Source organism: Scyliorhinus torazame, chromosome 6 (genome assembly GCF_047496885.1).
Source record: "Scyliorhinus torazame isolate Kashiwa2021f chromosome 6, sScyTor2.1, whole genome shotgun sequence".
Classification (NCBI taxonomy): domain Eukaryota; kingdom Metazoa; phylum Chordata; class Chondrichthyes; order Carcharhiniformes; family Scyliorhinidae; genus Scyliorhinus; species Scyliorhinus torazame.
The window spans coordinates 222,052,431-222,079,308 of NC_092712.1; the positions used below are offsets into that span (position 1 = coordinate 222,052,431).

At 48.2% G+C, this 26,878-nt stretch overlaps 1 protein-coding gene across 5 annotated transcripts in view; it reads right to left on the bottom strand.

Moving 5' to 3' along the window:
* Window positions 1–26,878, bottom strand: part of pde11al (phosphodiesterase 11a, like) — a 476,822-nt gene that overhangs the window by 66,323 nt on the left and 383,621 nt on the right. For all 5 annotated transcript variants that reach the window (XM_072509449.1, XM_072509448.1, XM_072509447.1 and 2 more), the window contains one exon: window positions 22,450–22,540. In XM_072509449.1, coding sequence (XP_072365550.1) covers window positions 22,450–22,540 — 91 coding nt within the window. The remainder of the gene's footprint in view (window positions 1–22,449; window positions 22,541–26,878) is intronic.

A 26,878-nucleotide genomic window follows, 5' to 3' on the forward strand; every position in this document is an offset into this window, starting at 1 on the left:
AGTAACCCCACCCAACACTAAGGGCAATTTTGGACACTAAGGGCAATTTATCATGGCCAATCCACCTAACCTGCACATCTTTGGACTGTGGGAGGAAACCGGAGCACCCGGAGGAAACCCAAGCACACACGGGGAGGATGTGCAGACTCCACACAGACAGTGACCCAAGCCGGATTCGAACCTGGGAACCTGGAGCTGTGAAGAAATTGTGCTATCCACAATGCTACCGTGCTGCCCGGTGGGGGTCTCCCAGGGGATTGGAGGACCCCAGGTGCATGACCTTTGGGCATGACCCTGGCACTGCTTGTGCCACCTGGCACCCTGGGAATGCCAGCCGTGCACCCTGGCAGTGCCACCTGGGTGTCAGCCTGGCCCTGCCAGGATGCCAGGTTGGCACTGCCATGGTGCCAAGCTGGCATTTTTTGCATGGGTGCCATCAGGTCAGGGGTGGGGGAACCCTCCCAGGTCCCTCCCACAGTACGTTGGGGTTTGGGAGGTCAGGGAACGCTTCAGTGCCTCAGAGATTAGGACGCCATTTTAAAATGGGATCCCGATCTCTCACTGAGGAATTCTGGTGAGTGGAGCTCCTCAGTGCACAAAACGGGACTATGTGCGGCCTCGGTGGCGCATTCCCTGTTGAGACCATTTATCAAATGTGACTCGTGTTTTATAGCCTTGTGTTTCTTGGCGCTGCGAGCACCAGGAAACATACAGCTAAGCACGCTCGCTGTAGGACTTTGTTCCCATTTAGTTAAATCGTGACCAGCATCTTTAACGTAATACAATATCGCAAAGGGCTTCACAGGAGCATTTTAAATCAGAGTTTGACTCCAGCCACATAAAGAGATATTTCAGCAGATGACCAAGATCTGGGGCGAGGGGTAGATTTTAAGGAGAAACATAAAGAAGGAAAGTAAGATAGAGAGGTAGGACAGTTTGGGTAGGGAATTCCAGTGCTTCTGGCCTCGGGAGATACCAAGGGTGGAGTAATTAAAACTGCGGAAGCTCAAGAGGTCAGAACCAGAGCAGCATAGGTATCGCAGAGGGTTGTGGGGCTGGAGGAGATTACAGAGATTGGGTTGGACAAGAATTTAGAGAGATTTGAAAACAACGAAGAGAATTTTAAAATTAAAGTTGGTTAGCTGATGTCAGTGTTTAAATCACCACCAGTCAGCTCACCCCCTCAAAGGGCAAACAGCCAGATGTCAGGGGTGATGGCGAACAGGACTTGGTGTGAGTCAGGCCATGGGCAGCAGAGCTTTGGATGACCTCAAATTTAATGGAACATCTTACCATAAGTGCATCGTTTATCAGTTGCCTGTCCTGTGATGATGAAAAAAATGACAGGTAACATCGAAATAGAAGGCGAAAAACTGAACACCATTCCACACATTTCAGTACAAAATTAAAACAATGGTGGAGAGACCAATTTTGGGTCACAAAACACTGTTGATTTTTACTGGAAATCAAATAGATATGCAGGTTGATCACCTCCCGACAGGCTTTAGGTGGTAACAGATGCAGGGTCCTAATCGTAACAGCCCTCAAATACATGGAGCTTGTGCTGCGCATATTGCAGTGAGTTTGGACAGATTTAACTAATAGTCCTTAAAGAAACCGCTGAAGGCACCTTAAGAAACAGGAAAGAAAGAAATACTCGCATTTATATACTGCTATTCACAACCACCTGGCATCTCAAAGCGTTTTACAGTCAATGAAGTATTTTTATAGTGCAGCTTCTGATGTAATGTGGGAAACATGGCTGCTAATTTGTGATCAGTAAGTTTGCACAAACAGCAATGTGATAATGAACAGATCCTATGTTTTTTGTGATGCTGATTGAACAATAAATATTAACCTGGCCACCAGGTGTAACTTTCCTGCTCTCCTTCAAAATAATATCAGGGATCTTCTGCAACTACCCAAGAAGGCAGGTGGGGGACCTTTCTTTAATATTTCATCCAAAAGACGTCACTTCTGATGGTGCAATGCTCTCTTATAGCTGCACTGGAATATCAGCCTTGATTTTTGTGCTCACGCCCCGGAATGGGACTTGAACCCAGAACCTCATGATTCAGAGATGAGAGTACTATCACATGAGCACAGCTGACACTTAGCCAAATAGCCAGGAAACACTTAAAAAATTTCATTTCTATGGGGCTAGGAGGAACAATAATTCAGCTGATGGCAGTTCAGATCACCCTCCTCAGCTTTGCATTCCAGAACTGGTTGCTGAACTTAAGAGAAATTCCTTAAAGTCTAAATGGTGAACTGCATTGATTGGCATCCACAGTTTGCTTGTTCCATTCTAACAAGGACTGATGCCCAATTTATCGGAATTCCTTGATGCTTTCAGATACTCATTTGGATCACTCTATTTTGCACTAGAAAGTGGTGCAAGTGTACTTAGGTGCCAGGCTGTCATCTTGTCATTTATTTGCAGACTGGGTGCAATTTTCCAAAAATTGCAATGAGTGTTGGATCAGGTGTGAAAAGCTGTGTGAAACTTGCCGGCTTCACAGGTGGATTTTCTCATCTGATTTAACAATTTCAAAGTGCTGGTGAGGATTACACAGCCAGATAGAGGGGTGGTGCCTAGACTGGCCGGCACTCTGGGAATCTGATTTTTAAAGGGCGCCCCAATCTCAAAGTTAAACTGGCCCCTCTCCAATGAACATGGTCTCTCTCTCTCTCTGCCCCCACCCCACGCCACAAGGAGATCGGGGCATGCCTGGCAGACATTGAGACCATCGCAGTGGACAAGGGGAACAGCACCCAGCCCCCAGTGGAGGGCAATCCCCTTCCCCCACGTACCCCTTTGCATGTATCATCTTGGCACTGTCATGAGGCAATACCCAGCCTTGTCCTTCAAACCATGGGGCCTACAGGCACCTCCGTGCCCTGGCGTGGTCACCATGACTGGTTTTCGTTGGGCGGGAGGATGTGCCATGGTCGGATGCTACTGCCTTAAGTTCTTTAATAATATGATAAAATATGCTCATGTATTGAAGTCAGGTTTACTCCCTTTCTGGGCATGAACCTGATCACGTCACCGGTGGGGGAACGGGAAAGATCTCAAACTGAGATCTCACCGACGCATTATTTAGGGACCATTATGGGATTTGTGCCCACGGCTAATGGGGCTACTAGATCGTGGCCTCTATCTATTTAAATATACTGCTGCACTTTACAAAGCCCTGAAAGATTTTCCTTTAGACTCCTATGTGTTATTTCTCTAAGTTACTCAATGTTCAAAATGTTCAAAAGCATAAAGAGGAGGAAAGGTTTCAAGGATTATATCTGGGTCTGACATTTTGGTCTTTAAATTGCAAATGTGAAAAAGAAGAGTTGAGGATTATTATTTATTAAAAATTCCTCTCAGATTTTTTTCATGTTGCTCCCCATGGATATGGAAGATTGAAGCTGATTTATATTTTAATCTTCTTTCACTGAATAGCTTATGATACATTAATGATGAAAACTGATTTCTATTGGGTCGGTGTTTGGAAATGTTCAATTGCCTCAGGGTTCATTAATTATTCTGGATAATTTTTTTCTCTTTTATGCGAGTGTAAAACAGTCACTGACTCACCACATTTGCATTTTAGGGAACAAAGATAAGATGTGAGCCATTGCTTTCTCTCCTTGGTCCCAAATGTACCCTGTAAATAGGACATTAGCATTTACAGGATTGGTACAAACTGTTGAAATATATTGACTAATTTAATTAAAGGTCACAATAATATATTCATTTCTATTTGTTCTTTGTAAGGGAGCACAGTCATCATGGTAACATCCTGCAGCTATAGTTTTACCGGTTGTCTGTAAACAAGGGAGCCATGACTGACTGTCCAAATGTGGACTCTCTGCTTGGGCCGAGTGGCCAATTAAGGCGTAATTCAGTGGTAAGATCCGGCTACATTTTGAAGAAAGGACAGGTTGCATGATGATTCACCGGTTGAATTTTTAATGCCTAATACTCAAAGAATCGGAAACCGGCAAGGAAGAACCAAGCTGATCCCCTTAGGTCACTGAAAGTGCAATGATCCACCAGGCAAAGATATTAATCAGGTGTCCAAGGTTTGTATGGTACTCTTGTTTTTTTGTTCCTCGGGTCATTATTTGCAGTTGGTGTCGTCAGTCAGCTGGATGCCTGACCTGTGGGGCAGAATACAATCCTTGCATGGTGCAGGTACAATCCTTGCATCAATTATGGTAATTTGTGGAGACTTGCTTTCTTACTTTGCCCCACACCTGATGTGGAGTTGTGCCCCAAGCTACAACCAATTGTCTCTAATCGCGAGTCATGTCTAAGCTCCTTTTGTGAACCATGGTTAATCACCTACCAATGTTATAGCATTTTGAAGGATTACGATGCATGGAAATTAGACAACTGGGTACACTTTGCACTGCTATCTTTCCATGTTACTTCTCAGAAGAAAATACATGAAATGAGCACATTTTCATAGCTATTATAGGCTGCAAATAACAGGAAGGAGCAGCTTTGGAAGGCATCAGGAATGCTATCAATTTTATCTTTTTCTTTAGCTTGCTGTCCATATATTTTTTAAAATATTTTTATTGAAAATGTTTTCATTTATAACAATATAATAAAACGGATGCCTCAGTCAACAGTCAAGAACACATCCAAACCTAACCCCCCCCAACAATAAGCTAAACCACATCCCCAACAACTGATGGTGACTAAATTCTTGAAAAAGGAAATGAATGGCTGCCATCTCAGGTGGAACCCCTCCATCAATCCCCTAATGGTGTACGTGACCTTCTCCAACTGTAGAAATTCCATGAGGTCACCCAACCAGGCCGAGGCATTGGGCGGAGAAGGAGACCTCCACCCAAACAAAACTCGTCTCTGAGCTATTAACAAGGCAAAGATGAGGACATCCGCATTTGCCCCCATCTGCAGCAGCGGCGAGGCCGATACCACGAAAATGGTCACCAGCAGTCAAGGCTCCAGTTCGACATTAAGAATCATTGACATAGTGTTAAAGGAGGAGACCCAAAAGCGTAACAACTTGGGACATGACCAGAACTTACGAGTATGATTAGCCGGCCCTCAAGAACACCGCTCACAGCTGTCATCCACCCCCCCAAAAAATCCACTCATCCTCACCTTGGTCAGATGAGCCCTATGCACCACCTTGACCTGGACCAAACTGAGCCAAGCACAGGAGGACGTGGAGTTTACATTGCGAAGAGCCTCGCTCCACACCTCCTCACCAGAATAGGACCCAATTCACCCTCCCACTTTATCTTCACCTCATCCAACGGAGCCGGCTCCACTGATAGGATCTGGCCATAGATACCTGAAATACTCCCCCCACCATACCCGGCCAAAGATAAAATTCTCTTCAACAAAGCGGATGGTAGAGTCAAGGGAAATTAAGATAAAGTCTTCTGCAAAAAAATCACGAACCTGGAAATGTCAAAACAAATTAATCCTGGGGTGTTGAGATTTTACCGACAGCTCCTCAAAACTGGCAAACCATCTCTCCATGAACAAGTCCCCAAATTTCTCCAGACCCTTCCCCTGCCATTGCCAAAATATTGAGTCTAGACTCACCTGCACAAGGAGATGATTACCACAGGTAGGGGCCAAAACAACATGGAGCTAAATTTAAAATGTCCGAATTGCTTCCAGATCCTCAGGGTGGAGACCATTACCGGATTCAAAGAAAATCTTGCAGGAGAGAACAGAAGCGAGGCAGCTACTAAGGCATCCAAACTAGAGCCCTACAAGAGCTTGCCTCCATTTGCCCCGATATGGAACTCGGATCACTAAGCCACCCTAGCATTTTCTCAATATCGGCAGCCCAATAATAAAATAACAAATTGGGTAAAGCTAACTCACCTAACTGCCAATCCCTCTGGAAAAATGCCATATGCATCTTTGAGGTCTTGCCACCCAAATAAAAGACACCAACTTATTAACTCTAACAAAAAATAATTTAGGGAGAAAAGTGGGGAAACACTGAAAAATAATTAAAAAACCTTAGGAGGGCATTCAGTTCAATACTCTGAACCCTGCCCACCGAGCACAGCAGGAGGTTATCAACTTCTGCAAGTCAGATTTGCCCCATTCACCAGACTAGCATAATTCAATTTATGATGGGAGACCCAATCAAGGGATAATGAAAGCGAGAGATGAGGTGTCCTGTAATGTTTTCTACTTTAAAGGAACTGTATAAATTAAGTTGTTGTTGATCTGTGAATTCCTCATTAGGAGCAGAAAATATTGTGCTGCTGCAAGATTTGTAGGATTAGGAATGCAGGAACAGGATTAGGCTATTCAGCCCCTGAAGTCTGCCCTGCCATACAATGAAATCAAGACTGATCTGTACCTTTATTCCATCCATCTTTCTTGACTCCATGGGCGGGATTCTCTGATCCCCCGCCGGGTCGGAGAATCGGCGGCAGGGGCGGCGTGAATCCCGCCCCGCCGAATCTTCCGGCACCGAAAATTCGGCGGGGTCGGGAATCGCGTTGCGCCAGTCGGCGGCCCCCCCCCCCCCCCCCCCCCCATCGATTCTCCGGTCTGCAATGGACTGAAGTCCCACTGCTGTCATGCCAGTCCCACTGGCGTGAATCAAACCACCTACCTCAACGGCGGGACAAGTGGCGCGGGCGGGCTCCGGGGTGATCTGGCCCCGAGGCCCACCGATCCGCGGGTGGGCCTGTGCCGTGGGGGCACTCTTTTCCTTTCGCCTTGGCCATAGCCTCCGCGATGGCTGATGCGGAAGTGACCCCCCCCCGCGCATGCGCGGGGATGACGTCAGCAGCCGACTGCTGTGGCGCCAAAGGCCTTTCCCACCTCCGGCGGCACTCCAACCACTCCGGCGCGGGCCTAGCCCCTCAAGGTGAGGGCTTGGCCCCTAAAGGTGCCGGAGTGGTTCACGCCACACCCTCCTGCCGGGACCCCCCGCCCGGCCGGGTAAGGGAGAATCCCAGCCCATATATTTGACTGTTAATTGTAGAAACTGAACTGGATCCAGCAATATAAATACTGAGGCCACAAGAGCAAGTCAGAGACTGGGAATTCTGTGGGGAGTAACTCACCTCCTAACTCCACAAAGCCTGTCCACCATCTACAAAGCATAAATCAGGAACGTAATGGGATATTCCACTTACTTAGATGGGTGCAGTGGCGACAACACTCAAGAAACCATCTGCAAGTTCTGCTCTAAGTCACACAGCATCCTGACTTGGAAATATAACACTGTTCCGTCACTGCTGTTGGGCTAAAATCCTAGAACTCCTTTCCTAATAGCACTGTGGATGTTTCTGCAACACCTGGGGCGGAATTCTCCCCCCCCCACGCTGGGTGGAAGAATCGGCGGGGCACCGTGCGTGTCCCGCCACGCCACCCCAACGCCCGCACGCGATTTTCCCATCCCCCCAAACCGGCGCGGCAAGAATCACGGCTGGTCGCTGGGAGAATTGCCTCTCGCCGTTTGCAACGGGCGAGCGGTGATTCTCCGGCCTGGATGGGCCGAGCGACCTTCCCAATACGATGGGTTCCCGTCGGCGCCATCCACACCTGGTCGCTGCCGGCGGGAGCAGCGCGGGAACGCTGGAGGGGCGGCCTGTGGGGGGGCGGTTCATGTACCGGGGGAGCCTCAAATGGGGACTGGCCCGCGATCGATGCCCACCGATCGGCAGGCCAGCCTCTCTGAAGCGTCATTTACGCGGCGCCGCTTTCACGCGGCGCCAAGGTCCGGCGCGCATAAATTACGCGACGTTGCTACTAGCCCCCCGGGGGCGGGAGACTAGGGGGCTGGGAGCGGCCTCCGACGCCGGAGTGAAACACTCCGGTTTTCACTCCAGCGCCGGGACTTAGTCTCCCGATGGGAGAATTGCGCCCCCTATGTTTCTTTGTGTGAAGAAGTGTTTCCAAATTTCTCTCCAGAAGGCTATTTTGCCTTATCCGAGATACTGCCTCACCAGTGGGAAATGTTTTCATCTATCAAACCTATCAATTCCTTTCAAAATCCTAAAAAATCTCAATCAAATCACCTTCTCTATTCCAGTGAATATTTCCCTGGCTTAGGTAAACTCAACTCTCATCCTTTTAATTGGAATCCTGGTAACATTCTGGTGAACCTGTGGTGCGATCTTTCCAAGGCCAATATATTTTTTCTAAGATGCAATGTCCAGGACTGTACATGGCACTCTGGATAAATATTTGTAGCAAAACATCTTCCCTTTTATATAATTGCCTTCTAGGTATAAAAATTAACATTCCATTAGCCATTTTGATTATTTTTTTGAACCTGACAACTACATTTTAGAAATCTGTGCACATGTGCTCTATATCTTTCAAGAGCCGCCAGTGTTCCTAAATTTCCATCAATTAAATACTATTCTTGTCTGTTCTTTATTGGTCCAATACGCTTGGGTGCAATTTAATGACCACATTGTGCTTGGCTAAGAGCATGACGAGGCCATTAAATCACTGGGGAGGCCAAAATTGAGAACCACGCCGAGTGCTGATCTGTTTGCAATCTAACCGACCTGTTCCCATTGGCAAAATCAGTATCCCGTCGTAGCATGGTGAGAAACCAATAATCACCACTTCAGCCTAATGGCCTGAGCTAAGTTTGTGGGGGGGGGGCGGGCTCAGCCCCCAGGGAGTCCACCATGCCGACCCCTGGACTGTGTGGTCCAAATCCAGGGGCAACACCAGCCACTGCCCGCCTGCCGCACCACCACCCATATCTCCTGCTGACCGCGGAGGCTTCTGGTCGTGCGTCTGAAGGCTATAATTGGTCATTGTAGTTACGTGGGCACTTCCCACATCCCAAGTAGTTACCTGTAGTTAAGCGTGCCATGTACCATTTGGGAGTTATTGCCTAGCATCCCAATCAGACCGTGATGCCGGAACACTGTGGGAGGCAACATCTAGGACGCAGTGGACAACATCTGAACACCCAGGGGGCGGGGCCCAGCTCCGGGGACATCTCGGCGACCACAGGGTGCATACGTGCACTGGGGAGGGACCCACACCCGATCCAGGTAAGGTTATGTGCAGGTGTCTGGAGTACAGGGTCTGGTGTCCGGTGAGCAGAGGCCCCTGCTGCGACCAAGGGTGGGTGGGCAGGGTGTGTTGGATGGGAGGGTGGGAGCAATGGGGGGATTGGATAGTCGCGTGGTGGAAGAAACCGCCGGTTGTCAGTAACACACCCTCACCAATCCCTTACAGATATTGCATGGGGTGAACGATGGCTTGGACCATGCGGAACTTGCCCTAGTGGTGCTGCTGGAAGGCCAGGTGGCCAGACACCAGTGGAAGGAGCGTCAGCAGCACCACAGAGGCTCAAGTCTGCGGGCCATGTGCAGAACCCTGCCCCACACCCGCAGGAGGGGGGGCTGCTGGGGAGGGGGGAATGACAGACGAGATCACGTCCTATGTGAAGCGGGCGAGGCTGAGGGCCTCCCTGGCCCTCCTGCGTTTCCTCTCCGGGCTCATCTGCCAGCCCCTCCTGGTCCAGCACCTCCTCTTTATCCTCCTCCTCCTCGGAGGTGGCCATATGTTCCTCCAGCAAATCGCCCCGCTGCTGTGCCAGGTTGTGGAGTACACAGCAGACCACCACAAAGTGGGATACTCTCCAGGGGATGTACTGCAGAGCACCACTAGAACCATCGATGCATCGGAAGGGTATTTTGAGGAGTCCGATGTACCGCTCAATGACAGACCAGCTGCCTGCATGGGCCTCGTTGTATCGGGTCTCCATATTGGTCACCGGCCTCCATACTGGCATGCTCAGCGTGTACCCTTTATTCCCCAAGAGCCAACCAGCCATCCTGAAGTGGTCCTCGAGGAGGCCGGCGATATCTGACTGCCTAGCATACAGCTGTCGTGCACACTCACTGGGAAGCGGGCACACTCGTGCATGATCTTCATGTGGTGGTCGCACATGAGCTGAATGTTCAGGGAGTGGAACATGGCATAAGTGCCACACCGCCTGCTTGTTGAGGTGGAGCAAGTTCCGCAGGGTCCAAGACATCGTTCACCCCATGCAATATCTGTAAGGGATTGGTGAGGGTGTGTTACTGACAACCGGCGGTTTCTTCCACCATGCGACTATCCAATCCCCCCATTGCTCCCACCCTCCCATCCAACACACCCTGTCCACCCACCACTGGTCGCAGCAGGGGCCTCTGCTCACCAGACACCAGACCCTGTACTCCAGACACCTGCTCCCCTCCCCCATCCCCATCCTCCCCACCAGCGCCTCCCCCCTCCAATTCCCACCCACCAAGGGTCTGTGTTACACCACTCCAGGGTGATGGGACAGTGGCGGCACTGTTAGTGGGTCACAGTCGAGGGCAGGGGGGTGATGATAACCCGCAGGTAGCTGAGCGCTGATGCTCTGCAATCTAGGCCATAGTCTGACACCTGTCTGTCTGCTGATTGCTCGCTCACGCCCATCACTTGCACATGGGGCAGGAGAATTGGGGGAGGGAGGTTGGGGAAATAGACAATATAGTGTTGGGGAGGGAAAGGGAAGTTTAGGCCGTTGTCATGGGTCAGGTGCAAACTCACCCGAGCAGCCTGGTGAAGGTCGTTGACCGTCTTGCGTCACTGGGTGCCTGTCCTCCTGGTCACACTCCCCGTGTTGAGTGCCGCTGCCACTTCCTCACAGGTAGCAGTGGCCACCCTGTGGCTGACCCTCCGTGATCCTCAGGGCATCCTGTCTGGCCTCTGGCTTCCAGTAGTCTGCCCAGGTCGGCATTGCCGAATCCATCAACAAGTTTGCTGACGATACGACCATAGTGGGCCGGATCTCGAATAACGATGAGTCCGAATACAGGAGGGAGATAGAGAACCTACTGGAGTGGTGTAGCGACAACAATTTCTCCCTCAATGCCGGCAAAACTAAAGAGCTGGTAATTGACTTCAGGAAGCAAATTACTGTACACACCCCTGTCAGCATCAACGGGGCCGAGGTGGAGATGGTTAGCAGTTTCAAATTCCTAGGGGTGCACATCTCCAAAAATCTGTCCTGGTCCACCCACGTCGACGCTACCACCAAGAAAGCACAACAGCGCCTATACTTACTCAGGAAACTAAGGAAATTTGGCATGTCCACATTGACTCTTACCAACTTTTACAGATGCACCATAGAAAGCATCCTATCAGGCTGCATCACAGCCTGGTATGGCAACTGCTTGGCCCAGGACCGCAAGAAACTTCAGAGAGTCGTGAACACCGCCCAGTCCATCACACGAACCTGCCTCCCATCCATTGACTCCATCTACACCTCCCGCTGCCTGGGGAAAGCGGGCAGTATAATCAAACATCCCTCCCACCCGGCTTACTCACTCTTCCAATTTCTTCCATCGGGCAGGAGATACAGAAGACTGAGAACACGCGCGAACAGACTCAAAAACAGCTTCTTCCCCACTGTCACCAGACTCCTAAATGACCCTCTTGTGGACTGATTTCATTAACACTACACCCTGTATGCTTCATCCGATGCCAGTGCTTATGTAGTTACATTGTATATGTTGTGTTGCCCTATTATGTATTTTCTTTTATTCCCTTTTCTTCTCATGTACTTAATGATCTGTTGAGCTGCTCGCAGAAGAATACTTTTCACTGTACCTCGGTACACGTGACAATAAACATATCCAATCCAATCCAATCCAATCATGGGCTGGTCTCCTCGGTGGCATGGCTGTGAGCTGAGTGGGGTTGGCTGTACAGGAGCGGTTTAAGTGCTGCTCTCCCTTGTTAGCAGGGCCTGGCGAGCGCGGCCCCGGCGAATCAACCGACGGGACCATGATTTGGGCGAGAAGCCCGTGGGACCTCATTAATCGGACCAATTAATGTTTTATAGCGATGACGAATGATGGGCCGAGCGTCGGGAAGCTCGCGGCAGTTCCTGCTCGCTACCACACTTAGAAACATTTTGGTTATATCGCGCCCTTGGTCTCGCGCTTCCTACTCACTTAACATATAGCAGCGTAAAGGGTTAGATATCCAGCAAAATGAATTTGCATCAAAGTAATTAAAAAGGAGAAAGTATCAATTCTAATGCCACATGCCATAGCTGAAAAGGTTCAATGACATTATCAGGTCAGATAATGTAAAATGGGCCAAGAATGCACTGTTCAAAAAGTGTCTGCCAGTTAGTGACCTCATTCATATAATGTTAAGTGTTTGAATTGCTTACTATCAATGCGCAGGAGCAAAGCAATGCCCTTTATACCACTGGCCTTCAATGACAATTAACCTTCACTTACAGTCCCACTGCATTCACTTCATTAATAGCCTCACAAGGAATTAAATTTCTTGGTGCATGCACTTCTCATCACTTTCTTTTGTTGACCCCATGAATTTTGCAACATTATGGTAACTAAAGACAAGTGTCATTTTATGCATTCTTTTTAAAGGACCGGACAGTCCACGCCATGAGAGAGAACTGCAATAGCTGGAGAACTCTCAAATTTTAGTCCTCTTTAATCTCTCAGAACTGAAAGAGTTCCAATTCTAGTGAGAGGCACTAGATGGGATTAATGGCACAGAAATGGGCCTTTCAGCCCAAGCAGTCCATGCATATATTGTAAATGAGCTTACTCCAATTTATCCTCATCTAAATCTATCATCGCAACCCTCTATTCCCTTCTCCCCAACACACTTACCCCGTTTCTCCTTCAATCCATTCTTATTATTTTCTTTAACCACTCCCTATTATAGTGAATGCTACATCCTCATCGATCTTAATGTAAAGAATTTTCTTTCTATTGGATTGATTGGTGACCATCACTCTAGTAAACATACCCTCTGTATCCACTCTGTCAAAATATTTTAGAATTTTAAACGCCTCTATTAGAACCCCCTCTGGCCTTCATTTTTCAAGAGAAAGGAGACCCAGCCTTTGATCAATTCTTGATATGTATGCCAATCCATTTCTGGTAGGTCCTTATCAATCTTTCCTGCACCCACACCAGTTCCTCTGTATCCTTTTTATAATATGATGACCAGCAATACTCCAAAAGTGTGACCTAACCAAGGTTTGATACAGATTTAGCATAACCTCCTTACTTCGTAATTCTAACCTTCTGGAAATAAAGTCTAGTTCTTGGCTTGTTGTTTTTATTGTCATGTTAACCCACGGTGCAATTTTATTTGTTTATTTTTTAATAAATTTACAGCACCCAATTATTTTTTTTTCCAATTAAGGGGCAAATAAGCGTGGCCAATCCACCTAACCTGCACATCTTTGGGTTGTGGGGGTGAAATCCACGCAGACAAGGGGAGAATATGCAAACTACACACAGGCAGTGACCCAGGGTCAGGATTCGAACCCGGGTCCTCAGCGCCGTAGTCCCAGTGCTAACCACTGCGCTGCGTGCCGCCCCAAGGTGCAATTTTTAGTGATTCATGTATGCTTACTCCGAGATCCCATTTTTTCTCTACCCTCCCTTAGGTCTGCACCTGGCAAGTAAGAAATGACTGCCCTGGTCTTCCTGCCAAAATATACTACCTCGACAATTATCTGCGTCAAATGAATTTGCCAATTATTTGCCCATTCTGCAAATTTAATAATGACCTCCTGTAATTTTTTGCAGTCCTCCTCACTATTGGTTATGCCCCAATTTGGTGTCATCCACAGTCAGTTTTGATATTGTGCTTTTGAGTCCAAATTGTTAATGTAAATTGTGAACTGTAGTGGTGCCAGCACAGATCCTTTCTGAACACTGCTTCCCACCTTCTATTATTCTGAATAAATACTCTCTGTTCCCAGCTCTGCTTCGTGCTTTGGAGTCAGCCAGCAATCCATTTTGTCACTTATCCCCTGATTCATATTTTCTCCATATTCTCTGATCTTATTCATTAGTCTGTTATAAGGCACCTTCAGATAAATTACATCTGTTGCATTACCATTGTCTACTCTCTCTGGTACTCAAAAAGGTTAGCAAGATTCTCCCTTTTGAAATCCATGCTGACTATTCATTATTATATTTCTCATTTCTAGACATTCGCCTGTTCTCTTCCTTAGTAAGGGATGCCATTATTTTTCCTACTATTGATGTTATTCCCTGGACATATTCTGCCCCCCTTCTCCAAAATAAGAATTACATTAGCTATCCACCAGTCCACTGGCATTATATATTTTTCTCGCAAATGATTAAATATGTGCAGTAATGCTTTTACTATCTCTTACCTAGATTATTTTGAAATATGTGGATTCAATCCATTGAACAATGAACTTTATGCTCTTTGATTTGGTTAGTTTATTAAATATATCACTTTTTATTTTAAATGCATGCTCTTTCATTGTTCATCTCAACATTCAATGTCACGTTTTCTTGTTCTATCTCCCTGGTAAATACAGAAACAAAATAATTATTTCATATATCTGCCATCTCTCTATGGTATTACCTGTGGTATTGCCTTTCTCAAGAGCAAATAAGAATGGAAAATAAATGCTGGTCTATTCAGTAATGCCCGCATCCCATGAACAAATAAAGATGAAAGAAAATATCCAGTCTACCCCTTAGCTGCTCCGATTCCCATCCCAGGCTTTCTTTTTCTTTAAATTGATGTGCCTGTAAAATATTTTACTATTTTATGTTCCCTGATAATTATTGCCTGCCTTATGGTTTTTTTGACTTCTCCTAATCTCTTCCTATTATCTATGACCATGCATTCCTCGGCTGTTTCTGTGCTCAATGTATGCCTCTTTCCTAATTCTCAATTGTTCCTCTATGTCTGCATTCATTAATTGAGTCCCACGGGTGTTTAGCTTGTTCTTTCCTTTTCATATAATATATTTTCCGTTCAGTCTGCTGAACACCATTCTATATAAGTTGTTTCACATTTTTGTTTGTCAGTATTGTTTCCCATTTTATTTTCCCAAGATCTAGTTTCAGCCCTTAAATTTCTGCTGTCCTCCAATCTATTGATGTGGTTTTAGTCATACTTAAGTTCTTCTTTATCATCTTAAAGAGTATTATATTATGGTCACAAATGCTTAGATGTTCCCCTAATGTTATTTCTCTTCCTTGCTGTGGCTCATTCTCCATTATTAGATCCAAGAGTGAAACTTTCCTGGGTTGGAAAGGAGTCCTGGACACATACAAGAACTCCTTATCCCCTTTACCTTCCTCTTCTGTCCAATTAATATCACAGTTGGAAGTTCCCCATGATTATTATTCTGTGTTCTTTTACTCAATTCCTCAACTCGTCCGCATATTTCTTCCTCCATCTCTCTTTCACTTGTGGCTTGTCTGTGGATTACACCTACGAGTGTGATTGAACCATTATTAACTTTTATCTCCACCAATTTAGATTTTTTGTCTTGCTGATTGCTGGTTTTCTATTTCCTACTGCCATTATGTTATTCCTAAAAAGTCCAGCTACTCCATCTCCCATTTCCCTCTCTATCTATTCTAAATTCCTTGCAATGATTAAAATTCCCAGTCATAAGCTGGAGTTAACGCTTCCCGACTAGCAGATTTTAAAGTAGGAGTCTCATCAAATCTAGCAGGCAGCCTGTAATTAAATCAACGGTGGGGGAGGCATTGAGTGGGAGAAACCCACACTAAAGGGGTGGGATTTTTCTCCTTTACGTGTCCCCTGGGCCAAAGTGTAATTTCCCCCCAGATTCAGAACCCCCTGGTCTTTTGAGCCCAGCCCTACGTCCCATATCCCCAACCTTTTGCCAAAGTTCCTCTCCCTGCTACCCCTTCCCACCATCTCTCCAGTGCTCCAGCGACGATTGCTGGTGTAGGTTCACCAGTGACTACTGCTTCTGGCAATATGGAAAACAGTCATCCTCTGGTCTCAGAGGCATGAGTTCTGATCCTGACGGTGGATGTCCTGGCTCTAGTCCATTAATGGGCATTAAATTGCTGCAGGGCATCCATTCCTCCCCGGACACGCTGCCGGGGCGGGGGGGCGGGGGGGGGGGGGCAGCGGCGGGACCTCGCTACTGGGCCACCTGATCAAAATGGTGGTCAGATAGCAAGATTCTCTCAGGTATCCCTCATTTTCCTCACTATGCTTAAATTTGCATGGCAAGGGATTCTGAATTGCTTCCTGATTTGTGCTCCCGGTGGAATTGCAAATCAGTTCAAATCACCTCCAGCAGGAGAACATAGGGTTAGATTCTCTGATTTTGTGGCGATGTCTGGAGCATGTGTCTAGTCTTAAGACCAAACAGACGGCGCCACATCCGCACCGATGCTCCGCCTGCTGGGGGGCTAGCAACTGCGTCACGTAAAGCCCTGGCTTCACCTGCAGACATGGACGGAGAATTGCCGGATTTGTGGCTGCACATGCGCACGGTGGCGACCTGCAACGGTCGTGCCGTACAACATGGCGCCTGCCGCGCGCGAACCCGACCTGCCAGATAGTGCCCCGCTGTAACACCCCTCGCCACCCCCGGAACAGCCTCCACCAATCCTCCCAGCCAGGGGGACCGCTCCTCCACCCCCCCGACTGTGGTGGCGCTGGACACAGTCCACAGCTGTCACGCGAGTTCCCCGAAAACTATGAGCACACGCGCCCCATGCTGTCGGAAAGTCGGCCCATCAGGGGTGGAGCATCGGGGTAGGGCCTCAGGTGACGATCTGGGGCCGTTCCAACGGCGTGCGGCGTACACAGCGATGACGCTGTTTTTTGAGGGGGCAGAGCATCCGGAAATGGACCTCCAGATTTCAGCGCCAAAACGGATTCTCCGGCTATTTGCCGAATGCGATTTTGCCGTCGGCAATCGGAGAATCCAGCCCATAATCTCCCAAACGGAAAATCCCGGTCACTATCTTAGACCCTCTTGCTTTCTCTTTTATGAATTCACTCCCTTGCCTTCACTAAATCTCTCCATCCACATAATCTCATCGACTCCACGAGTGTGAGAGGGTCAGTGTATGTCGGTGGGTGAATGTGAGTGTGTGTGTATGTATGTGTTGGCATGTGGTAGTGAGAGTGCATGAGAAATTGAGACTGGGTGTAAGGCAAACTCACACTCACCCCAACACACACTCAGTGTCTCGCACTCACCCCCGCAAGCACACACAGCCACTCACTCCGACACACACACTCTGGGGCCAATGTTGCAGCCCGGACGTCTGGTGCAAATCCCGATATTTCGGGAGAATTCTGGGAGCGAAACAGGGTTTGCGTCGGGCATCAAACAATGCATTATGGTCCCGACCCACTTGAACTGATGTGATCTGGTTTACGCTCTTGCTGGGCGTGATACAGAGTACCATTTTAAAAGTAGAATTTAAGGTTGGAATTATCTGGCCTTTGGGATTATCTGTTCCTGCTGGCTGCCCACCCCCACCTGCGGGTTCCCCAGTGGTGTGGGGTAGCTTCAATAGGATATCCCATTAACAAGCAGCAGAAGTAGACAATCCTGCTGCTAGCAAACAGTACGCCGCTGAGAAACACATGGCTCGGGGACCAGAGAATCCAGCCCCAAATATTCAAATTCGGCTTTAACAGCCAAATTCTCCCAGCTTTTGCTGTTCGCCCGTCCGCTGTTGCAATGAAAAGCCAGCACGAATCACTATTGGGGCGGGATTCTTCAGCCTCCCAGCCATATGTTTCCCAGTGGCTGGAGGTGGCAGGATTCTCTGCTTCCGCCGCAGTCAGTAGGAATTTCCATTGAAGCAACCTTTTGCTGCCAGGAAACCCGCAGGGTGAGTGGTGCCGGCAGGTCCAGAGAATGCCTCCACCAGAGAACAGTTGGAGAATTCTAGCAATTCTAGCCCTAGTCTCGACCACCGGCGACCAGACGTGATGACCACGCTGGGAGGCTCGGAGGCCATCGAACCCCCTTGGCACACTGGCAGTACAATCTGGCAGTACTAGATTGCCATGAGGTAGTGGCAGTTGCCACTGCCAAGGGTCAGGCAAGAGTGTGCAGGATCTGAAGGGAGTGGGCATTTGGTGATGTGGGTTATTTGTTATCCGGATCGTGCCAACCCACCTGATGGGAATTGCATCGTGTTTACCGCCGGAAACCACACTTGGACATTTTGGGGGAAAATTGCACCCAGTGTATTTCACTCTCATGTACTCACCACAATACCAGGTCTCGCTCTTCCCCTGCATGTCACTTACATTGGCACTTCCAAAGTCCCAACTGCTGGTCTTTGACCTGCCATTCACCATGGTAGCTGTTGATTTTCTCAATTATTTCATCACCACCACATTTGATGTCCTTGTCCCCAAATACTCCCCATTTCCCATTCCAATAAATGGTGTACACTTTTCTGGCACTGAGCTATTCTTTATCCAATTTGTTTGGACAGCATCAAGCTCGACTCGGTTAAACATGACCATTACTCTAGTGTCATCCAAGATGGATGATATATCATCCAAGCCAAGAATGCACAATAAGGCTTGGCTGAGAGCCCCAAAACCCATTAGTCTATAGAAACACCTGCCCCCAGGAAAAACACTGCTTGCTTGATAATTCTGGCTTTCTGATCTATGCTGTCAATTGCACAATGTTCATTTACACAAGCTAAAGAGGTTTCAAAAACTTGCATATTATAATATTGATACTTTCAAGGGTCTGGATGATTGACACTTGGGCTGTAATAAAAGGGAGCTTTTTCAGAAAGTGGAAAGCTATCAATAAATTACTATTTCAAAGCTGTTTTTACACATCTTATTGTCACTACATGGTTCATTGGTTCTATATAATGTACAGTGGATGAATGAGCTAGTGACTGAAATCATCCACAAGGCTACCGTGCTGTCCCATATTTGGGGCAACATATTTCGAGCAAAAGTCTGGAGTATTTTCTCCAGCACTTGGGGACAGGTGCATACAGCTTTGTGGAAGGAAAAACCTCCTATGTCTGTCGGGTTATTGTGATTTTGCTATTAAAATTGCTTTTTGCAGTTGCTCAGGAAGAGAATTAAAGACTTGATAAAATTAAGATACATTGGGCACAATTCCAGTCATCTTTGTAACTATAAAAAAAAGGTCCACTTCCTCACACAGGATGAAGCTGGAGATATGAGAAACTGTTACACAAACTATGAATATTACTTCCCAGATGAAGCATTCAAAAAATATGTTTGAACGATGTGATAGGTGGTGATCGAAATGCGGGACTTGGTATCATTCGGTCTCCACCCACAACTGGTCGAATTCTGCAATGTTTCTTGCTTAGACCACGAGGACTGTTTCAAGGTATGGTGCAGCTCTATGCTGGTGAGGAGAAATTGATTCCCCTTCCCAAAATTCCCAAAACAGTTTATCATTATGATAGGTATTTCAGGAACAGAGGGCGGGATTCTCCGATCGCGGGACAGAGTGTCTCTCCGCCGGGTCGGAGAATGGCCGTTGGCCGCCGTGAATCCCGCCCCCGCCGAAGTCTCCGCTCCCGGAGATTGGGCGGGGGCGGGAATCGGGCCGCGCCGGTTGGCGGGACCCCCCGCTGGATTCTCCGGCCCGGATGGGGCGAAGTCAATTTCCGCGCCAGCTGGCGGGGAAACAAACGCCATTTCCGCCAGCTGGCGGGGCGGAAATCCCTCCGGTGTCGGCCTAGCCCCTCAATGTTGGGGCTAGGCCGCCAAAGATGCGGAGCCTTCCGCACCTTTGGGCCGGCGCGATGCCCGTCTGATTGGCGCCGTCTTTGGCGCCAGTCGGCGGACATCCCGCCGTTGGGGGAGAATTTCGCCCAATATCTTGCAACATACTTGTTGAAAATATTTAGCAATATACTCTGTGCCATAAAAGAGAATGTGGCAGAATGAAGAGAATGTTGTTTAACACACAGAAAACAAACAGCTAAGATAACTGAGTTTATTTGCTTGAATTGAAGGGTTGGAAGTAGTGTACCTCAGGAATCAGTGGATTCATTTTATTCTCACTATATATTAATGATTTGGATTTGGACAGAGGAAACAATCTCAAAGTTGGTGACATAAGAGGCAGGGTTCCCTTTCCTTCACACTGGTGGATTCTCCAGTCCCACTGCAGTGAATGAGGAATTGGCTAGCACCAGATTCTCCAATCTCAGTGGCAACGGTAGTGAGGCGAGCTCGGAAGGGAGAATCCTGACCAAGAAAAGCAGGAGATTTGACAAACAGATTGAAGAACTAAGATTCTTCAGGAAGACATAGTTGGCAGAGGGACAAAGCGATGTCAGATGCAGTTTAATGTGGATAAAGATGAGATTATGGCCGCGATTTAATGTAAATGACACAGAGTACTATTTTGGGCACAGTTAGCGACCTCGCTATTAATCAGGATTCTGCTTCATTTCTGGGCCTTGGCAAGGAACGCCCCGCCGAAGCCACACTTAGGCTAACTTCCTGCACAAACGAGCTCGGCCGATCAGTGCAGGAAGAGATCGGGGTGCTATTTTTAAATGGCACCCCGATCTCTAGACTCCCCACCGTGGCTTGTGGAAACCCCAGCTTACTAATTAGGGGGTACTTGAGCCCCACCACACCTCAACTCATAAGGGTAGGGTATCCCTGGGTCAGATCCCCGGCACGGGAAAGATGCCACCTGGGCACCTTGGCACTGCCAGCCTGGCAGTGCAGCTGGACACCCTGGCAGTGTCAGGATAGTACCCAGTAGCACTGGTCATGGTGCCCAGGTGGCAGTGCCATAGTGCCCTTTGGCATCAGGAGGGCCAGGTCACCACCATGCCCAGAGCCTGGCCGCCCAGGGGCCCCTGGTCATCTGGGACACATTGGTGGAAACCAGTGTTGAACAGCGCCCGCTCGGATCTCCGAGGCGAGGCTGTTAGGTCTCACACCTTGGGTAACTCCGGCACAAACCTACTTAAGTGAGTGTAACTGCATATTTAAATATGGAAATCTGGAACCCGCCCATTGTGGGCCTCTCGCGGAATTAACCGGTCTCATCGCCTCCCGAGTCAGGCGCGATGAGGCGATTAGATCGCGCCTGATATAGTTTTGGAGTGAAAGCATGAAATGGGGTTATATAGTGAATGAATAGACACTGAATAGCATGGATTGCAGAAAGACCTTTCAGTCTGAATGCATAATCACCTGGAATTTTCACATTGGTTTCCCAAAGGGAGATTTGTGGAATCCTGGGGGAAATAGAAAGAGCTAAAAAAAATGATTCTACAGGAGTGAGGTTTAATGGCTGAACTTACAAGATAATGAATGGCTTAGATAGGGTGGACGTAGGGAAGTTGTTTCCATTAGCAGGGGAGACTAGGACCCGGGGGCACAGCCTTAGAATAAAAGGGAGTCACTTTAGAACAGAGATGAGGAGAAATTTCTTCAGCCAGAGAGTGGTGGGTCTGTGGAATTCATTGCCACAGAGGGCGGTGGAGGCCGGGACATTGAGTGTCTTTAAGACAGAAGTTGATAAATTCTTGATTTCTCGAGGAATTAAGGGCTATGGAGAGAGAGCGGGTAAATAGAGTTGAAATCAGCCATGATTGAATGGTGGAGTGGACTCGATGGGCCGAATGGACTTACTTCCGCTCCTATGTCTTCTGGTCTTATGGTCTTAAGTTATGACCTGAGATCTGGAGAATCCTATAGAAACACAGGGTGACTTGAACAAAACTAATGCAGTTGGGAGTAAAGGACTTGTATTTTAATGACAAGTAAAATCCCCCAAGAGCTCCCAACAATAAATGAAAAGAATTCCCGTCATCCATGCAGGAATACACGATTTGCTGACATTGCAGATTTCCAACTGACTGGTTCCTGGTAAGCTACTTAGCTAAAGTAGATAAATTTTGAAAATGAACAGCCATCTCAACAATTTTGATTTTAAAATTATTTTCAGATATTTGTGTGTGGGGGGAACTCCAAGACGATCCTGGATAATTTAAAAAAAATAATTAATAGCACTTTCTTGAAAATTCCAGCAAGCATGGATGGAAACGGTTTGTCACTGCAAAGATGGAAGTAAAGTTTGTGTGCCAGTGAATGCTTCTGCTAGTTAAACCTGTGCATAGAGTTCAATAATAAAAATATATTTAAATTACAACTTGTAAGAAGTAATGGGTTAGAACTTGTATCATTGTTTCATACATGAATAAAGATTACTAGTATATGGAGATTGCAATTCACCTAATACTGCGCTTTGCTAAAAAATGCAGTGGCATAAATTATTGGATAACAAACCAATTGTGTGGCACTAATCAACTTGATTCCTGTTAAAGAATCATCGTAAGCATAAACTTTCATTTGTAATAAAACCCTAGCTTTCCTAGGCTTTTGCATAGAGTGGGCAGTGATGCATACACATTTGGTATTAAAGTTAGGCTCAATAATTACCACACTATAAATTCTCATGCTATAAATGCATACAAGTATAATTTATAAACCATGATATTTTGCAGTTCAGCAACCATGTTTATTAAAAACTGATACCCTTTCTGTGGTTTATGTTGCATTTGCAAATAGCGGCTTTTTTTTCAAATTTTGCTTGGGGTAAGTGCTTTAGTTGTGCTTACCTCACTCTGCAGTATCATTACAGCATGGTTGAAATGATGGTATTCCAGAGTGGCTGACGTCCCATACAGCTGTGCTAAAGCTGATCCACTCCTGGAGGAAAATTAATTGGTAGAAACTGTCAGAGCTACATTGCAAAAAATGTGCATTCATTTTAAAGCATGAACTTCCTAGGTCATTAAATCAGGGCTTTTACATCAGTAGCTGCAGTTGTGGTGCTAAATTTGTTTTCCATACTTTTTCACATGTATAAATTTAAATTGAAAGCTCGCCATCAAGTCAGTGGCCAAAATTCTACTGAAACATTTCCATGTGCGGTATCCAGCAGGAAAAGTGGTGCAATTCCCGCTGGGTGGTTGGGGGCAATTCAGATCGCTATTACCCACAATTAGAAATAGTTTGGAGGGGGGCGAGCTTGCACCAGCACTGTGAGAGGAGGGGCCCAAACACAATGGCAAGCCGGGCTTCACAGAGATCAGGGCGTCCTTTTTAAAGGGTGCCCCAAAACACAAGTGACAGTAAAGATCCCCCACCCCACCTACATCGGGGCTTCAGTAACTCTCCTCCCACCATCCTCATCGGCATTATCCCCCTCATCTTACCCACCCCAAATGATCACTGGCATCAGGGACCCCAATGAGTCTCTCTTCAGAGCCCTCCACCCCGCTCCTCCCAATCGGCAGTACTCTTCCCAGCCAGGTGCATGACACCCAGCTGTGGAGTCGCCACATCCCAGTCCCACTTCATGCCCCCCCGTTCAGGCCCTATCTTTTGTCACTGCCATCCTGGAAGTGCCTCCAGCACCATTGGATTGGCACTGCCAGGGTGCCACAGTGCCATGCGAGAGCACTGCGTGCCACATCACCAATCACCTGAGGACTCCAATGGCCTCTGAGCACCCCCAGTGTGGTCAGCATGTCTGGTCTCCAGTGATGGAGACCAGCAGTGATTCCCATCATCCTCTACTGCGCCAGAGTGGGGGGTGGCCTTGCAGGGGGAGTGGGGGGGGAGATAACCTGGAGCCAGGAGAATCTACCTTTAAACGGATGCAGCATATTTAAATGCTCATTTACAGATGCCAGTCTGGTTTACACCCAGCGAGGAGTGAACCAGATTTCATAGAACATAGAGTGCAGAAGGAGGCCATTCAGCCCACTGAGTCTGCACCGACCCACTTAAGCCCTCACTTCCACCCTATCCCCATAACCCAGTAACCCCACCCAACACTAAGGGCAATTTTGGACACTAAGGGCAATTTATCTTGGCCACTCCCCCTAACCTGCATGTCTTTGGACTGTGGGAGGAAACCGGAGCACCCGGAGGAAACCCAGGCAGACACGGGGAGAACATGCAGACTCCGCACAGACAGTGAGCCAGCGGGGAATCGAACCTGGGACCCTGGCGCTGTGAAGCCACAGTGCTAACCACTTGTGCTACCGTGCTGCGGCGCATGCGCTCCATTCGGCGCCCAGCAGAGAACCGATTTTGGGGCTCTCCCGGCATAGTGGGATGTGCGCCGGGTGCAACGTGGGTGGAGAATCACCCCCAATGTGTTTCTGTTTACACTTGGAAAATCCATTGAATTTTACATGTGTATGTCTGAGGAATGCATCTTGGTCCCGTACCAGCCTCCCCGAACAGGCGCCGCAATGTAGCGACTAGGGACTTTTCACAGTAACTTCATTTGAAGCCTACTTGTGACAATAAGCGAGTTTCATTTCATTTTCATTTCATGTGGAGGTAAAAGAAAGGTGATTTAAATCGACAATTCTATCTGGTAGCAAGGAGCCATTTTGAGAAGAGTTTTTCAACTCAGTCCATGGTAATGGAAATGTACTAAATTATTCAGGAAAATATTTCGCTGAACACTGCAGTGTGGGGCTACATTACGTTATTAAATGTCATTGTATGTTAAGAACCTGACAAAGGGGCGCAGAATTAACTGAATGGGTAAGATAAAGTAAGGTGGGTGAAGGCTTATGCACAGCATAAACACTGACACAGAAATATTGGGTTGAATGACTCATAATGCCTGAAAGAGGGCCAGGACCAGAGGTGGCCAACCATACATGGCTATTTTCAACCATCTGGAGGCGTCGGTTCTGGAGATGGCAGAGAACAAGTGGATTTGCAGCATTTGGTGAAGTTGGAAGATGCCCCATGGTGAAATTCCAATGGTGCCTAGCTCTCCTGTAAAGTTAGTGCTGAAGGTGGTGGAGTGGGAGAGAAGTGTGGAAACTGGAGGAAGTTGGTCGGGAGGGCTGATGGGTTTCGCCTTAGAAGGTTTCCTGAACTTGGGGCGATTGTGTCTCTCAATGTTGAAGTGGCTGTGGTTTAAACCCTGGTTACTGTCTCCCAATGTCGCAAGTGTGTTTTTAGGAAGCATATTTCTCTGAAGTGATCCCAAATGATGATGGTGCCCTTCATTCTCTTTGTTTGTTTCCCCGACAGGTGAAACACATGCAGCTTCACCTACTACCTCCAATTGATTAACACTGATCTCTGAGGAAGAAAAGGAAGCCTCAAAGGGTTCAACATCACACCCTTGCTTCACACATAGTTCCAGTGCAGTTACACGATCTTTGTGGACATGCACGAGTTGGCTAAAAGGGATCCACGTACTGGTGCGAGCACGTCACAGTTGCAAGACGTGACATCAGCAGCTGAGATAGTGTAAGCCTCTGGCCATCCGAGGAGTGCTAGGGCAACTTAGATGCTGCGCCCCAGGCTGATGATGAGTCCCTGATGGCAGATACTGGATGTAAAGTGGGAGGTACGTGAAGTTGTGGCAGAGATTCCAGAGGGTTTGCTTGCAACGGCATGGGCACTGGAGGAGCACATTGAGGCCATGAGCACTACAGTGACTCACTCTTCCAAAGTCATGATTTTGACCAATGAGAGACTGGTAGCTGTCCTGGAGGACCAAACCCAGCAGTTCTCTGAGGGGATACTGGATATGCGTTCTGACCTTCATCATTAATTTAAATGAACGTATGAGAACGCCTGAATATTGCATCTTCAGGTTGTTGGACTCCTCCAGCTGCACTTGCAGGCGCTGGATATTTGCTGAGACCTTCTCCTATAGTCTCTGGCTCTGAGCTGCATCTCTGGCACTGATGGGTCCGCCCTTTAAAGAAGCGTGAAACCCGACTGGACAACAGCTAGCCCCTGGGGTTGTGTCACCCTCTGATTCTCCGCCCCTTCGAGGTTCATTCCTCCACCTAACGTACCGCAGCTTGTGTTGTGCACATCAGAGCGTGTCCCAGGAGCCTCTTCACTAAAATGACCTGAGGTGAGTAGTATCTAGGAAGGTGGAGGGTGCTGGTGACAGCAGTGATGAAAAGTCGGTGTCATCTCCAGACAGGTGCCCCAGGGTGTTGCGGGGTGCAGCTGGGGCGAGGGACCCCAACGGTCTCACCTCATCGGCAGGTGAATTGTGGGGTCGTAGCTAAGGGGGAGGAGCCCAGACAGTACTGCCTCGTCAGAAGGTGACCCTGCAAGCCAAAAGACAGGACACACGGTGAGATTAAGGTTTCGCATGGTGTGGGGGTGAGGGGTGACTCACATGCCATAGTGACATCGTAATTCCTTGAGGGCTCACTTGGTTGTCCCTTTCTGACCTTCGCCTCAGCTACTGTCTGTTCTCCAACCCCACCAACCAGATCCATCCCCTCTGCTCCACGGTGGTGAGGACCTGAAAGTCCGACAGGCAATGTCTGGTCTTTTCCTGCTCCCAGCGGTTATGGGCCCCCTTCTCCTGGGGGGGGGGGGGGGGGGGTCAGATAATGTACAGTGCGCGACACTCAGACGTGGGCAGCAGAAGGGGCCCGTGGCTAGAAGCCAGTGTGTGTAGGGCAAGGTCATGGCAGGTGGTATGTGTGTTGGCTTGTGGTGCAGGGTGGGGTGTGACAGACTCATTGCGGGTGTGGTTCAAGGATCGATCAGCTTTAAGTGGGGAGGCTGCGGTGTGTTGGATGGGAGTGGGGGTACCAGGGGCACCTGGCAGGCGTGGAGAACTGCCTATCCTCACGTGGCACTGCCTACCCGTCTACCTGGGCGGGGGGGGGGGTAGGGCTGTGGGACCGGGGTGGTGCCATGGGCACGGAAGTGGGTACTCGCCCGGCCCGCCCTGAAGAGGTTGTGCAGCTCCTTCCGGCACTTCTGGCCGATCATCACGGTGGGGCCCAAGGCACTCACTGCCTTTGCCACCTCCGTCCAGCCCCGGTTGACCTCGGCAGGTGTGAGCCTCCTTCCTCCCCGAAAACAGTGTGTCCCGCTTCTCCTCCACAGCATCCAGCGATATCTCCAGCTTTGTGTCCGCGAACCTCGAGGCCGCTCTCGGAGGTGCCAACGTCTTAGCTGGAATGATTATGTGTGGGGAGTGGAGTGCTTACACGCACATCCAGCTTGTCAGGCTTTCCAAAGTCAATC